The 17,329-nt window shown below is 40.7% G+C and overlaps 1 protein-coding gene across 4 annotated transcripts in view; it reads left to right on the top strand.

Moving 5' to 3' along the window:
- Positions 1–17,329, top strand: part of KLHL3 (kelch like family member 3) — a 100,461-nt gene that overhangs the window by 41,829 nt on the left and 41,303 nt on the right. For all 4 annotated transcript variants that reach the window (XR_006740633.1, XM_045576343.1, XM_045576347.1 and 1 more), the window contains one exon: positions 6,142–6,251. Coding sequence is in view for 3 of the 4 variants with exons in the window: in XM_045576343.1 (XP_045432299.1) it covers positions 6,142–6,251 (110 nt within the window). In the remaining variant the exon portion in view is untranslated. The remainder of the gene's footprint in view (positions 1–6,141; positions 6,252–17,329) is intronic.

Consider the following 17,329-nt stretch of genomic DNA (forward strand, 5'->3'; position numbering starts at 1 on the left):
CAATATATTAGATTGGCCTAATTTAGTTCAAAAATATTTTTTTAAAGAGAGTAAATCCTCAAATCATTTCAGGGCCCTTGAAATGTCCCAAGGCTATCTCTCTGTTCAAGTCTTGACATTTAACTTGGAAAGACCATCAAATATACATAACCCAAAGATTATATTATATACTCTTTGTAATTATCCTAAAAGATATTAATTACATTTAAACTGGTTTTAATATTAAAAATTCAGTTCAGACTACAGAATTAATTCTTCTTTTTTAATTAGACCATATAAAATATTATATTCTAGGTTGAAATTGTACCACATGTAGTACACATAAGGACCATAATATATTTTGAACTACTAATTTCTCTAGAGAAAATACAAGAATTATTTTTCTCAAAAATAAATTTCTATATTTTATGCATTTTGTTATCCCAACTATATAATTTCTCCCAACTTAATTTGAACTTTAAACTCTTTTTTTTATAAGCAGAAAATTACAGTATATTTATTATATTTTATTTATTTATTTAAATTTATTTATTAAGGTGTTACATATTTGTCCTTATTCTCCCATTACCTCCCCTCCCAAGACCCTCCACTCATGCCCTCACCCCCCTGTTGCCTGTGTCCATTGGTTAAGCTTATATGCATGCAAATAAGTCCTTTGGTTGATCTCTCTTCCTTACCCCCACTCTCCCCTACCATCCCTCTGAAGTCTGATGGTCTGATCAATGTTTCTCTGTCTCTGGATCTGTTTTTGTTCATCAGTTTATGTTGTTCATTATATTCCACAAATGAATGAGATCATGTGATATTTATCTTTTTTGACTGGCTTATTTCACTTAGCATAATGCTCTCCAGTTCTATCCATGCTGTTGAAAATGCTAAGAATTCCTTCTTTTTTACCACAGCATAGTATTCCATTGTGTAGATGTGCCAGTTTTTTAATCCACTCATCTGCTGATGGGCACTTAGGCTGTTTCCAAATCTTAGCTGTTGTAAATTATGCTGCTATGAACATAGGGGTACGTATATCTTTTCTGATTAGTGTTTCTAGTTTCTTGGGATATATTCCTAGAAGTGGGATCACTGGGTCAAATGGGAATTCCATGTTTAGTTTTTTGAGGAAACTGCATACTGTTCTTCACAGTGGCTGCACCAGTCTGCATTCCCACCAGCAGTGCACGAGGGTTCCTTTATCTCTTTATCTTTGCTAGCACCTGTCATTTGTTGATTTGTTGATGATTGCCATTCTGACAGGTGTGAGATGGTACTGCATTGTCATTTTGATTTGCATCTCTTGGATGATTAGTGACTTTGAGCATGTTTTCAGATGCTTCTTGGTCTTCCTTTTGTCTTCTTTCGAGAAGTATCTATTTAGGTCCATTGCCCATTTTTTGATTGGGTTGTTTTTCTTCCTTTTGTTAAGTTGTATGAGTTCCCTGTGAATGTTGGCGATTAAGCTCTTATGAGTGATAACATTGGCAAATATGTTCTCCCATGCAGTGGGCTTTCTCATTGTTTTGTTGATGATTTCTTTTGCTGTACAGAAGCTTTTTATTTTGATGTAGTCCCATTTGCTTATTTCTCTCTTTAGCTTCCATTGCCCAAGAAGTAGTATCAGTAAAGAAGTTCTTTCGGCATATGTCTGAGATTTCTCTGCCTGTGGATTCCTCTAGTATTTTTATGGTTTCCCATCTTATATTTAAGTCCTTTATTCATTTTGAGTTTATTTTTGTGTATGGTGTAAGTTGGTGGTCTAGTTTTTTTTTTTTTTTTTTTTTTTTGCATGAATCTGTTCAATTTTCCCAACACAATTTATTGAAGAGACTGTCTCCATTGTATGTTCATGCCTCCTTTGTGAAATATTAATTGGGCATAGTGGCTTGGATTGAATTCTGGGTTCTCTGTTCTATTCCACTGATCTTTATGTCTGTTCTTGTGCCAGTACTAGGCTGTTTTTGAGAACAGTGGCTTTGTAATACAGCTTGATATCTGGTATTGAGATCCCATCTACTTTGTTCTTCTTTCTCAGGATTGCTGCAACTATTTGGGGTCTTTTTTTATTCCAGATGAATTTTTGGAAAGTTCGTTCTAGTTCTGTGAAATATGCCCTTAGTATTTTAATGGGGAATGCATTGAATCTGTAGATTGCTTTGGGTAGTATGGATATTTTAATGGTGTTGATTCCACCAATCCATGAACATGGTATGTTCTTCCATCTGTTTATGTCTTCCTTTATCTCTTTTTTTCAATGTCCTGTAGTTTTTCACAGCTCTTGTGGAGGAGGCTTGGCCTTGATTGTGTCTCGGGCACTGGAAGCTGCAGGTGGTGGTGGTGGTGGTGGTGGTGGTGGGGTGTGTGTCGCTGTGTGAGGGAAAGTTTATAGGTCTTTTACCTGCTTATACACGTTAATCTCTTAGAAGACTTAAATTTTAGGTGTGAAGTTAAGTACTTAGCAATTCTTATATTATTACTACCTTCACTTTTTAAAGGATATATATCAAATAAAATATAAGACATATATAACTAATAGATTCAAATCTATCCTCTAGATTTTTCATACGAGGCAAACTCAGATTGATATTTCAGTATTTTGTCATTTTAAAATACCTAGATATTTAATAATTTTGTATTATTTAATTTAGTAAACTGCAAAGCTTTAAGTTGTCAAAGGATTTGGAAGCAGGCTTGTAGCCATTTGAAATTTTAAACCACCACATTCTTCCTTGGAGATAACATCTAAAGTTGCTGCTGAGGGAAACGTGGCTGGTCCCCCCCTGGGTGACTGGACCCTCACCATCAATATACCTATAATTATTACTGAAAAGCTCTGCTACATCCATCCATCTATGTTTCAACAATTTTGAGATTCTAAAGCCAATTATTATTATCCAAGGCATTTTCTTTGGAAAATTCTGTAACAGAGATAACTTACTTTCAGTAGCTTTAATGTTAACCTTGGAATGCGGTCCATTATTATGTAAGAATGACCCTTTATTATGAAAACACTGCTCTTGTTGCCTAAACCCAACCTGTATATTTCCCTTGTGTCATTTTTGCTATCATTTAAAGAAAAATGGTCTTGGATATATTCTATAGCATCCATAAAGAGATGGAGCTCAAGAGGCCACCCAAAATCAGTGGGGTGCGGCTTCTCTTAAGCTAACCTTTTTCTATTTATGGGTAGAGAAATCCCAGACGTATCCCTTAAATTGTGAGAAATGTCTCATCTATCTAAATTTCAAATGATGGACTGGGAAATAAAAACATGGTGAAAATGAGACTTTTAATAGCACTCTTGAGAGTGGGCGTCCATTTTACAGGATCAGTAAAGACTTAGTAATTAATGGGCAGGGGCCTTTTTAGTTATCTCTACCTTCTTTTGTCTCCTAGGACATGTACCATCGGCCACATGTCTCCCTACCCCCACATCCTGTTTGCTCTGGGGAAATTCAGTAAATGGCCTGGCCACCTAGGTATCTTTTCTTATTAAATTAAATTAAAGGCATACTTAATAGACTAACAATAAACAACAAAGACAGATAAAACAACAATCAACAGACAAGCACCCATAACATATAGACAAGACTTAATAAATCAGAGTTCTTTTCATGAATTTTTTTCAGATGTTTTACATTTGCCTGGGACTTATAGCCAGAATGCAGCCTAGATGTTAGTCCATTGTTTACAGGTCTTATTCTATTCTGCTTTTCATTGCATTGACTGGTGTCTAAATATTTTTTGCTAAAATCTGCCTGTCCCAAGGCATCATATGGTAATTTTCAGACAAAGCATTAAGGAGTCCTTTTGTGAGAGGACTGATAGCCCCATTTTTCTTAGCCTTTCCACATTAGAGGTGGAGGATCTGGGGCCTTAGGCATTATAGACTGTGGATCCCCAATATGAATGAGGCCTAATGCAGTTTGAACAAGAGCCAAGAGTACCTCTTGACATTTTAATTTTTTTTTATCCTTAAGCATACAAGCTAACACTTTACAATGATATGTTGCCTTTTACTCAAATTCTTCCCCATTATAGTCTGGCTTGAAATAAAAAGACGTTCCTGACCACTTATGGATCACAACTTCCGAAGCTGGTACAGGCTTTGTGTGCAGTGAATCTCTCCAACTTTCTGGTGATCCCACCTTTCCAGTGAATTTTCTTTTTCCCCCTGCTCCGGCGAATCTTTTTCTTCAGATCCCTGTTTCGAGGTGCCAGATATGAACGCCACATCCATTTGCTGCTAAAGTTCAAGGTCTGGAGAAGGGGATACATTAGACAAGAAATATAAATCTAGAAGGCATGGGGGGAGCCAGGCGGAGGCTTCGCTCTAGTGGAGAAATTCCTTGAATCTCCAGACCCTTCTGTTTTTTATTTACTAGAATACACATTTGCCCTTTGGCAAAGCAAACAGGTTTATCAATGGTAAAGTTTGGCAAACGATAAAAGGATTATTAGGTTAGGGCAGTGGTCGGCAAACAGTGGCTCACAAGCCACATACCCCTTTAGCCCTTTGAGTGTGGTTCGGCTTTAGAACCACTTCTTCAAAATAGACTCGCCCAGGCCGAAAACCGACTTCTGCGCATGGGCCACAAAGTTTCAATTGCACTGTACATGTGCACCCGCACGTGGTATTTTGTGGAAGAGCCACACTCAAGGGACCAAAGAGCCGCATGTGGCTCTCGAGACGCGGTTTGCTGACCACTGAGTTAGGGGATTGCCTTCAGTCATTCAGCCAGCAGCAGCGTAATACAATGCTGATTTTTAGCCCTTGCTGAATATCAAAGACTATCAACTTTCTAACGGACTTCTTGCATAATTATGCTAACTACTTATTGGTCTTAGCCTGCAGTATCTTTGGACTTCAAAACAACCATGAGACCTAGGTCAGGTATTATGGTCCCATTTTATCCACGATGAAGCCAAAGTCTGTAAAGAAGTAACTGTAAGAGGTGGAGCTAGGACTTGAGCCCAGGTCTTTTGACTCTTAGCCAAAGCTCTTCACTACATTTTCCTTTGGTACAATAACAACAAAGCAAAACAAACAAAAATCCCCAACCAACCAACCAACCAGTGTGAAAGGTAGAAGCCGATTCTCAGGGAGGTGTATATTCTGGGAGCAGAGGGGTTCTTTCTGGGAAGCAGCTGGGAAGAGGGCTGACTTGAGGGCAAAGTCTTCTGGGGAGTTCCTGTTTCCCAGGAGAGGGAGTTGGTCAGAGCATCCTTGTCCTGTTTTTGTTTGTTTGTTTTTTTCTATTTTGTTGTTTCTTGAGTGTTGCTATCAGAAAGAGGACTCTAGTTCCCCAACTCTGGGGGCTTAGCCCTGTCTAGCTTCCTTCTTTCTGAAATATATGCTCTTTCACTGACATTTCACTGCCTCTGTAATAGCAGGGTGGTGGCCCAGCAAGTGCCAGGGTAGGAGCTGGACTTGGCATTTCCTTTGTGTGGACCTTAGGCCTGACTTGTTCTAGCTGTCCCCAAGTTCCCCTCCATTTTAATGGCCTCCACCGACTGGATTGTTCCCAATGGCAGTGGGACCAGCTGTGTTGCCACCACCCTGGAATGGATTCTTAGTTGGGCCTCCCTGTGAACCAGAGGTTCACTATAATAGACTTGACATTGGACGACAAAGGATGACTTCCTCGGCCAGCCTTTCTAATGTTGACTTTCTACCAGAACCCCGGAGACTTCCAGCCACACAGCAGTTCTGACCCACTTTAGTTTGAATGAGCTGCTGGGGGCACTGTCTGCAACTCTGCCAGCTTGAGCCTTGAGGGGAAATGAGCTCAGTCAAGTAGGCAGGTCCCAGTGAGGCTTTTCTGAAACACCAGGACTAACCTCATGGAGCATAATGGAAAAAATATAGCCTCATATCTCTCTGCCCCATTTTCATCTCTGTCGGTGTTCTGGACAGAGGATCACAGGGGGATGCTCTTGCTGCTGAGTTAAAAGGCTAGTTTCCCTCCAGCCAGGATGTGCTGTCTTTCTCACTGTTTCTCTGTCTCACCCTCTGCTTCCATCCTCCCCTCAGGGCCCCAGGACTCCAATCTAAATCCTAGATCTTGTCATGGAAGGGCAGGAGTGTTTTATAACTTTGTTTTCTGAACTTCTGCTATCCTTCTTTTTCTTTTTCTTTTTTTGGAACAGAGCAGCACTTTCCAGAGGTGATGCTGGGGGAAGAATTTCTTAGCCTAAGTCTGGACCAGGTGTGCAGCTTGATATCCAGTGACAAGCTGACTGTTTCTTCAGAAGAGAAGGTATGGTGTGGCCCCTTGGTGCAATAGGAGTCTCATGTGTGAGGTAGTCATGGGAGGGACTTATGGTTCAGTGAGAGCTTATTTTTGTCACTTTTTTTAAAAAAAGGTCTCCTGATCCTTGACCACTAACATCACTTTCTAGACCCTTTAAAGAAGAGATAGGTGGTGGTGACCAAGCTGCCTTCATTAGCCGAACATTTACAGTTTGCCAAGCACTTTGCTAAGTGCTTTATGTTTTCTTTCCACTCATCCTTCACCACAGCCCTGTGAAGCAGGCATTGCTGATGTCCCCACATTACAGATGAGAAAGAGTGAGACTCTGGAATTAATTAGCTTATCCAAGGTCACTGCAGAGCTAGCATCTACCTGTTACCTGGTCTTAATCACTGTCCCACATGGCCTCTTGTGAATATCATTGAGTATTCATGCCAGAGCAGACTTTGGGAATATCTAATCCAACAGGGGTTTGGAATTCTCTCTGATGATGAAACTGAAGCCCAGATAGGGGATAGGAATTGCTGATGGCCACACAGTTAGTCAGTGGCCATGCAAGGATTAGAACCCACGGCTCTTGACACCCTGTCCCCTAACTCATTGACCACACACATCCTTTGTGTTGGAAGCTTGACTTCTGCCCAGTGCTCTAGCTCACCTGTGACTGATCATTATTCCTACTTCAAGGCCTTGCCCATTACTGACCCTCTGATTGGAATATTCTCCCCATCCATCTTCACCTGGTTAAATTCCAAGCCAGTTCAGATTCTGCTATTACCAGGAAGAATTTCTTTATTCCAGGAGATGTAGTCTTTTGCACTGAAAGGAACATAAGCTTTGATGTTGGCCACCTGGGTTCAAATCTCATCTCTGATATTTACAAATTACTTGTGTTACCTTGGATAAGATATGTTGTTTCTATATATGTTTCCTCATTTATAAAGTAAAGATACTAATAGAATGTATTCCACAGGGTGGTTGTGGAAATGGTATAAGGTTTGTAAAATGTCAGGTATCATATCTGGTACCTAGTAGGTGTTCCATCAGTGTTAGCTGAGTTTATTATTGATCTTGCTTCTGGAATTAAGTCCTTTCTATTCTATGTTCCAAGATAGCACTCACCTTGTTCTGCTTTTTATTGTACTTAGTTCTGACCTGGTCTTTCCTCCTTTCCTCAACTGAGTTTTCTGATGATAGGGGCCACATTTTATTTATCTCTATATCCTCAGAGATGTGCAATACATGTCTCTCGAATTGTCTTAGTCCCACTCTTAGTGTCTAAACTTGAGGTCCTTTCCGAGGCAATATTTAAGGAAAAGCCCCCGAAAAGGATTTTACATTGGAGATAAGACTTAGTCCAAAAGCTTATGTCCAGAGAATGGGGTGAAATTCACAAGCCCCTGCCTGCCATCTTGCAGAAGTTTGATCAAGGAGAAAAGGAGTTCAGGACTTCAGAGAAGGTGGCTGGCACAGTAATCTAGATGCTTCCTTAGGTTCAAAGAGCCCTCTGCTTCCATTAACTGGTGTGAAATAGCACCTTTGGGGGAAAAGAATGCCTCCTACCAGGCCAAAGACTCCTTCTTGCCCCAGCCTAAGCTACAGAGTTGACTCCCTCTCTTCTTGCTGTTTAATGTCTTCTCTGGATTGTGCTACCAATTTGTCATAGTTGAAGGAGGGAACTACTTAATCAGTTGGCTGTGTGAAAGTTGGGGCAGTTGGTCAATTTGTGGCCTGCTTGAGCATGTTCTCAAGCGTAGTTTGAAAAAAAATGGAAGCAGTCATAAAACAGCAGGATTTAAATAAACAGGGTTATTTGGTCTGAGAGGGGGGACGCTGCTACTTTGAATTCATACTGGCTCCTCCTGCCCTGGGTCCTGGGATCATAGTAAGTTTTTTTCAGGTGAGGATTTATCTGTTTGCTGTACTAGGGCAGGGGTGGAGCAGGGTTGCTAGTAGGGAAAGACAACTGGTTCCATGCTTGGCTTGATGCTCACTGGTTTTGACCTTGAGAAGTCACTGGGCTCTTTGAACCTTAGATTCCTTACGTGTAAAATGGAAATATAAAATTGTCATGAGGATTAGACATAATGGGTATAAAATAGCAAATAGCAAATACAGTGTTTGGCAGGTGCTCAATAAGTGGCATTTGTCATTGTGATTACCATAATTTTGAGGCACCATTCAGAATGGTAAAATAAGCCACGAAGTTAATTGCATATTTCCAGAAACAAAGAAGCATGACATTCAGTCTGACACATTAAAGTTTGTCAGCAGCTCTTCTTGATTCAGATGCTTACATATGAGTTTCTCATTCTGTATAACCTGAGTTTGGAGTGTAGGAATGGTTCACATTAATGAAGTTGTGTGTCATTACTGGGTTCTCTGAAGCTTTGTGTAACTCCAGAGTTATGTGCTGCTTTTCAGAAAGTAGGTTACTCTGATCTTTATTCCTTAGATACCTGTAAGGCTGGCAGTATAATTTTGAGGCGTATCAAAGTATAGAGGGATTTGGCTTGCATTTTCTCTTTGGCAAAACCTATAGTTTTATTTTTCCTGAATTGAGCACATGTTGCTGGAAGTTAAATGACTGGAAGCCTTTGATAATTAGATGTTCATCATTTGATTAGGTTCTGAAAATTCTGTCATCTTTTCTAGGAGGTTTGCTAATTTCTACTCCCTTTCATTATATTGCATACAATAGACAATCTGTGGCACGCACAGTAGCTTTTTCTTTCAATATTGCATTATAGGGAACCTATTGGAGTGCATTTGAAGTAATATCAAGGATCTTAATTTAAGCTAAAATTCAATTGCATTTAATGTTAACATTTGTGCAAAACCCAGCTGAGTCCGTAATCAAATAACCTGTGTTCAGCGAAATCCACACTTGAACAGCAATATTAGCTGTACCATGACTTTCCTCTTTGTCTACAGCATACAGGTTTCTTTCAATGTTTATTATAAAATACAGCCACATTTCAGACATTAAAATGTGAAGAAACTGTGTGTCTTAAAATAGAGGAAATGTGGTATTTTAGTTTTGATGGTTAGAAATGATAATCCCTGGGCCCAGGCGGTTTGGGATTTTGGAAGTGTAGGTTCTCAGTCAGAGTGGCTGAGTTGGAGTCCCAGCTTTTTATCTCCCACCAGAATATATGCACCAAATGGAGCCTCGTCATGGATTTTGTCTGTCTTAAGGTCGCTGCTGGAGTGGTATTGGGTCCATAGTATATACATACAAAAATATTTGTTTGCTTTCACTGGGAATTGAACAGTGGCCTCCTGGTTCATGGGTTAATGCTCAACCACTGAGTGACACTGGCCTGGCTTAGCAATACTGTTTCCTTTTCTCTTTTCGGGAGAGAAATTCAATAAGCACTGAGGAGTAGAATGCCACAACATTATGATCCAAAAGCTACCTTGAATGCTCGCTGTTCTCCGGGTACATTTCACACATCATTAAAAAAAAAAAAATGTGGCGTTTGTATTGAAGTAAGTACATATACATGAACAAATAAAAAGTGCACAGCTCACCTTTTTACAAAACTACATAACTAGCACCCAGATCAAGAAACAGAACCTTAGAACTCCCAGTCACTACCCACCCCAAGAAGCATAACCACTATTTTGGCTTCTCATAGATTAGTTTTGCAATTTTTAACTTTATACAAATGGAACCCTGGTGTATACTAGTATATGTGTTTGTGCTGACTTCTTCTGCCCAGCATACTGTTTCACATGTCATTTCTAATTCTCACAAGAACTCACAAGGCAGAGGAGAAACTAAGGCATGTTAATAATAGATAACTTCATGGATTGAAGCTGATTGTGTCTGCTTCCCAGGTCCCAGCTCTTTATTAATGCACACCCACCCTGATGGGGAGAGGCAGAGGTGAGTGACACTTAGTCATTACTATTTAAGAGTCTGGTGGTCAGACAGACCCAAGACATATATCCCTAATGGCTAAGAGAAGTGGCTAAGAGAAGTAGTTGCCTATAATCAGAGTTCTAGGAAAGCAGCTGGAGTATGTTATTCCAGATGATTGTGTGGGGAAGAACTTATAAAAGAGAGAATATTTGAGTTAAACCTTGGGGAGTGAAAGTAGGATTTTTGGAAAGCTATTCAGGTTGAAGGATTGAAGGAAGTTTGGAAGAACATTGTACTTTGGGGGAAAGTAACCTGTGTGATGAGAATCAAGGGTCTTTGAGGGAGGCTGTTGGAAGATGAGGCTGAGAATGAAGGAGGGGTCTGTGGAGAGGGTTAGGAGTGAGGACTTTATTCTCTAGGTCAGTGTTTACTGAACTGTGTGCTGCCAAACTGCATTGCTGTGAGATATTTATTGTGTTGCGGTTAAAAAAAGTTTTCAGGTTAGACACGACAGAGTGGCTAAACAGAGGAACCAGGTTAAGAAACTGCAGGACTTGTCAGAACTTTTGTATGGTAAGGAACTTTGTAATCTCTAAAGAGGATTTGGGGACATGTATGTATGTATATGCATGAAGTGTTCCCCCGGCTCATTTGGTCCAGGGACCCCTTTACTGCAGAATGCCTCCTGTCCCTAGTAGTCTCAGGAACACGTTAAGAAGACAAGTCTTGAGGTCGCCTTTCTTTGGTTGTCCAAATATTCTACAATTTACCGCACCTGTTGGTTTTCCTTTGACAGTTTGTTTCGTTACTGATCCATAATTTTTTACTGCGATGCCATCTTCAGAGGGTGTTATAATCATGGGAGTCTGGGTTGCTCTGGGCTGTGGAAGTGCCCCTATAGCACAGGTTTACTGGTTTAGAAATAAGTGTTGTTGGGATTTTTTGTATTATTATTATTTTTTTGTCTTGAGTATCCCCTTTTCCACCGAATAATGTCAGTTCAAATCCCACACCTGTATGTGGCTTGAGCCTGGGATTCTGATTTCTTGAAGATGAAATTTCTTACCCCCAAGGCCACAGGAGATGGCAAGCTTCCTTCCCCCTTCCCATAGCAGATGGATGGACATCCAGTTCCAGTGTTACAGCTGGGGCAGCTCGCAACCTGATGGCACACCAGTCCAGACATCAAAGCCATGTCTGCATTGTACGGGCCTGTGGGCCATTTTGGTCTCAGCTTCCACTCAGCTCCCAGACTTTAATTCCTTTTGATTTAAAGCACTTGGGCATTTCTCTTTTGCTTTTGAGTGTGGCTCAACTCTTCATATTTCGGTAAGAAGTCCAGTTTCATGTGTTTGGAGCTTTGTGGAAGATTCTTTCCATGTCAGCTCTCTCTGTCAGATTGACTGGAAGGCATTCTCCATCTCTGTGCCGTGCTCCCGCCATTATAGGATTAGTTGCTCTGAAGTAATCTCTCAGCTTGTGGGCATTTCTGTCAAACCAGCGCTTCAGTGTCATGTGCTGGCTACAGCAGCCATGGAAACCTGAAGAGCAATTTCCAGGCAAAAAATGCTATTGTTTTTGTTTTGTCATCATTTTTGTTGTTTCTGTGAAGTCAGATTTTGGCAGCGTGCTTTTGTAGGAAGAAAAACATGCACATTCCTGCTTTGGTTAACCTACTCATCCTCTCAAAGAATATTTATTGAGTGCTTTCTATGTGACAGATAGTGTTTAGTCACAGGAGAGACATTGGTAAACAGATAAACACAAGGTCCCTGTCTTCGTGGAACTCATAGTGTCACGAGGGAGACATATTTTATCCACTATGTACACAAATAAACAATAGCTACAAACTGGGAATTGCACTATGGAGGAAGCGCACAGGGTGCTGTGAAAGTATGGACTGGAAGCCAGTGGTTCTTATTGCTGCCCTGTCACCCATTTGCTGGGTAACGCTGGGCAGACCACTTTCTCACTCTCCGCCTCACTTTGCCCTTTGTGAGGGCCTCTGGCGGCTTCACAGGGCCCTCGTGAGTCTGAAATGAAGCAACTCTAAGAAAGAGCTCTTCGGTGCCCTATCAAAACTCCAGATGCCGATGCTGTCAGAGCCAAGAGTGCAACTAGCTAGGTTTTCTAGAATCCGGGAGCCTTCCGACCAGGAAATCTAGCCGATGGTGGGCTGGTAAATAATATTTCCGCCAAGATCGTTCCAGATGACCAGTGCGATGCCACTGAATGCTGGGCCGGGAAGAAACACACAGGACAAGCTCCAGCCACAGCACATCACTGCTGCCAGCTGTCCCCGTGCTGTGTGTGACAGGGGGTGGGGATGTGCTTAACGTACCTCTTGTTAAGCTTTAGTTTAAGAAACAGCAGAAATCCGACAGAATCATTCTTGTGTCTAGAAGTGCTGTCTTCTTGATTTAAAATCGCATCAGTGGGTGTGGCAGATGCTACTGGCTCAGTGCCTAGGAAAGAAAAGATTACCTAGAGGGGGTGTCCTGGGAGGGCGGAGAGGGTGTGATTAGGATTATGGGTTTAGGAATGTAGTTTCTCAACTCAGCAGTCTGCCTAGGTTTTTCAACTAATTGTGCCTTTGGGATGCAAAACTACATAATGTTAGACTTTGGATTTTGGAGGTAGAGGTGAATTCACAACCCAGATTCACTACTTCTTGGCAGTGTGACCTTGGACAAGCTGCCAACCTCTCTGAGGCTATTTCTTCATCTATAAAATGTGAACAACAATACCCATGTCACTGGGTTTTGGTGGATTAAATGTGATCATGCATGTAAAATGCCTAGCACTGTGCCTGTTAATGATCAAGTTAGTCCTTCTCAAATCTGAGTAACAAATTAGGTGCGTGTGTAGAACCTAGTTTTTTCTCTGATGTTGTCACAGCTAGCTTCTTTCCCCCTGTTTTATATTTTGCCAAGTCACTCCCCTGCCTATTTTAACTTGAGTTCCCCTTCTGATTCTCAGCATGCATTTTGAAAGCAGGGGTAAGTGCCCAAGATCCCTGCTTTACTTGCAGGGTGCAGGTACCATCCGGTGTGACTGGGGGAGGGGGCGGTAGGAAGATTAGCTCATCCGGTGCTCTCTGGCCAGGCTTGTGTGCTTACTCAGAGGTGTAGTGAGCAGCGGATGACAAAATCCGATTTTCTCCATGTCTTCCCACAATGCAGTCTTGTAACACTTAATTAATTGGCTTTGAATACAAAGCAGGGAGGAAATGATGCTATTTCATTGTTTAAAAGTGAAACCCTAAGCTTGCCTTGTGGCATCTTATTATTTCATCATGGGACCATGGAAAGTATTTTCATCTGAGCACATATCACCCTGTTCCATGACTGAAGCCACAGATTTCTCTATAAAGAGCCAGAAAGTAGATATTTTAGGCTTTGTGGGCCATAGAGTCTCAATTTAGCTCTGCTGTCGTAGTGCGAAAGCAGCCACAGACAGAACACAAACAAATGAGTGTGGCTGTGTTCCAGCAAAATCTTATTTACGCAAATAGGTGGCAGGCTGGCAGGCTGAATGGGCCTGTTGGCTTTTGTCTGCCAACCGCTGTTGTAGATGGAGAGGCAGCGAGAACAATGGTGAGGGCGTGAGCACTGGAGCTGGGTACGTGCGGACCCCAGCCCTGCTGTTTCCGGGCTTTGCACTTGGGCGAACCCCTTAGTAAGGGGCAAGAGTATCGGCTCATTGGGCTCTCATGAGTCCAGGAGATCGTGTCTCTGAAGAATGGGGCGCAGGGCTGGCACTTGGTGAATATCGGCTGCCCTTACTGGTTCTCCCTTGACTTGGCTAGTCCCCTGATTTTTTTTTTTTTTTGAGGGGGAGGGACTGTTGGGAATAATTTTAGGCACATTGAAGGCTAATGCTAATGGGAAGTTTATTTGCTTGTTTATGTTTCTAGCATGAAGTCTAAATGAAAAAAAAAAAAATGTGGCCTTCTCTAGCTGCTGAGAAGGTCATTGGTATTGCCCAGTGCTGTAGCTTTCACAGCTGAGTAGGTAAACAGTGCAGCTAAGTGGAACCAGTTGGACAAGTCAAGCCAAAAATAAAGATAAGGTTAAATATCGACTTCATTAGACTCAGCTTGCTTTTCAGCTTTTATAACAAAGACTAAGCTAGTTGGTGGGGAAGGGCATGGCCAGTAAATGCCACCTACTCAAGGACTTGCAGTTCATTCTTTAGCAAAGCTTTCTCAATCAGCCACCTGTTCTGTGCCTGGCAGGGCACTGGGCTCACTCTCCTCCTGCCAGAGCTCACAGTCTGGTAAAGGGGAGTAGAAGGATAATCCACACACAGGCAGAGGGCGACTGTGGCTGCTCACTCCCTAACCCAGCAATGCCCGATTTCGCCAGCATTCTTTGGTCTGTGTCCTGGCTCTGCCTTCTCCACCAAGATTCCCTCCCCCACCTCCCAGTCCTGGGCAGGTTCCACAGCCTCCTTACATTCTGAACTCATTTGTCCATTCATCCATTAACAAAGTATTTGTGTGTGTGTATTATGTGCCAGCAAGTAACACAAAGTCCCTGTTCTCATAGATCTTAAGGCTTAGTTGGAGAAATACAATTATTCATAAAATAATGCTATGGGGGTGAGCAATATTGCTCTATGACAGTTAATAATTTTTAAAAATGAACTAGACAAGAAGGATTCCCATGGGTGTATCGGTGTGTGTTTGTGCATATGTGGGTTATGTACACATATCTGGGAGCAAAATGTACATGCATACTGCTCCTTCTGTTCCATTTCTCTTCCTTGTCCATTCTGATTCCTTGATCAGTTCAATATGCCCAGCCTGACTTAAGTAGTAATTATGTGGAAAATATCAACATATAGGTACACACAAAAAATATAGTTAGGTTAAGAAAAAGTAGAGTCCCCTCTTTCTCCCCCTCCCCCACAACCCGGGGAAATACAGTTTTCATTTCAGCTTCATGTCACATGGTAAATTTTGTTGCAGTGTTTTCCCCTTTCCCTAAGAATTTCTCTTCTTCCATCCACTTTAAAAAAAGCATTTCAAACTTATTGTAAAGTTTGAAAGAATGAACATTCATATGCTCTTTACCTGAATTCACCAGTTGTTAACATTCTTTTTTATTTGCTTTCTTTTTCTCTTTTTATATATTTAATTTTTTATTTTGCTGAACTATTTGACAATAAATTGCAGACATCATGACACTTCACCCCTAAATATTTTATTATACACATTCTAAGAACATGCTAAATAGAAACTTCCTTTTCTAGCCATAAAACCATTACCATACTAAAGAAATTTAACACTGATACATCATAGTATCTAATATGTAGTATATATTCAAATTTCCTAATAGTCTCAAAAAAGTCCTTTTGACGGTTTCTTTTAAATCCATGATCCAATCAAGGATTGTGCTCTGCATTTAGTTCTCCTGTCTCCTGTCTCTAAATTCCTTAATCTAGAACTCTTTTCCTCTCCCCTTTCATAATATTAGCAGTTTTGAAGAATCAAGCCAGCTGTCTTATAGGATGTTCCAAATACAGAATTGTCCAATTGTTTGATTGCTATTAGATTCAGGTTAAACATGTTAGGGAGAATATGACTTAGGGCAGTTGTCGGCAAACTCATTAGTCAACAGAGCCAAATATCAACAGTACAACGATTGAAATTTCTTTTGAGAGCCAAATTTTTTAAACTTAAACTTCTTCTAACGCCACTTCTTCAAAATAGACTCGCCCAGGCAGTGGTATTTGAGTGTGAGAGCCACACTCAAGGGGCGAAAGAGCCGCATGTGGCTCGAGAGCTGCAGTTTGCTGACCATGGACTTAGGGAATACTGTGTCCTTCCCATTAAATCACAATCAGGAATATAATTTGTTTGTCCTACTATTGGTAGTGGTAACTTTGATCTCTTGTTAAAGGTGGTATTGGTCAGCTCTCCTCATTTGAGGCTCTCCTCCTCCACCCCATGTAATTAATCAATAATCTCCAAGGTGCTACTTTGATAATTGTGAATATATTTTGTTCCCCAACAACTCTTCACACAATGATTTCAGCATCCATGGATGACCTTTGCTGAATCAAATATCACACTGATGGTTGCAAGATGATGTTTTTCTAATTCTATCATTCTGCCTACTTTTATTAGCTGGCATTTTTCTGGGAAGAAGAGCCGTTCCCACATTTTTTGTTTGTTTTGTTTTTAGCATTCTTATGGACTCATGAATTCTTTCTTTATTCATTATCATCCATTTACTATCATTTGAACTAAGAATATTTTAAATTGAGGCATGATTTAAGCATAGTGAAATGTGTAGCATTAGTGTACAATTGATTAGTTTTGACAGATGCACATGTTTGTATAACTGCCACCTTGTCAAGATACAGGACAAATCTATCATTACAAAAAGTTTCCTTTGGCCTCTTCCCAGTCATCACCTTCACCTCATTCTTGCCCAAGCAGCACTGATCTGATTTCTTCATTTTTCTCTTTTATGTTTAAATTTTCCCAAATGTTGGCAGTGAAAACTGCATCTAGTTAGGCGCTGTCTATGTCTATCTGTCATGTCCCCCTTAACCTTCGATCACTTTCAACATGGTGTTTTGTTTTATTCTTTCTAACAGCTGAAAATACCCCATGACATGGTTACTAGTTTAATAATTTCTCCACTAATAAACATTGTGTTATTCCTTCTTTATCCTATTAAGAAAATGTGCAGCAAACATCTTGGAACACATTCTTGCACCACTTTTGTGTTTTTGTAGGCTAGAGCTTTATTTTTTTGGTCAAAGAATATGAACATTTAAAATTTTTGTTGATATTGCCAAATTCTTCTCTTCCTTTAAAAAGTCTTGTTAATTAAGTTTCCACAAATGGTTCTGGTTTCCCCACAGTCTTACCAACATTGATTTTTATCTGTCTGTGTGTTTATGGTGGTGCAGAGTTTGAATTTGGACTTCTCCTTGAATAAGGCAAACACCCAAACCATAGAGTCTCCTTCTTGGTTCCAAGTCTAGTTTTGATTTGTGTAGAAATGCAATCTCTCTTCAAAGGAGCGGTCAAACCAAAGGAGAAATGTTTGCTGTCCAGTGTCAGAAATTCTCTGTCATTCAATGTCACATTCACTATTACCACCAGCTTTTGGCAGAGGGTCTTCTTATTGTTTTTATTCTGTCTTAACCGAGGAGAGGTTAATGAGGGAGGGAGTGTGAGAATGGGGTGATGGATGAC

Source organism: Pipistrellus kuhlii, unplaced genomic scaffold (assembly GCF_014108245.1).
Source record: "Pipistrellus kuhlii isolate mPipKuh1 unplaced genomic scaffold, mPipKuh1.p scaffold_m20_p_8, whole genome shotgun sequence".
Lineage (NCBI taxonomy): Eukaryota > Metazoa > Chordata > Mammalia > Chiroptera > Vespertilionidae > Pipistrellus > Pipistrellus kuhlii.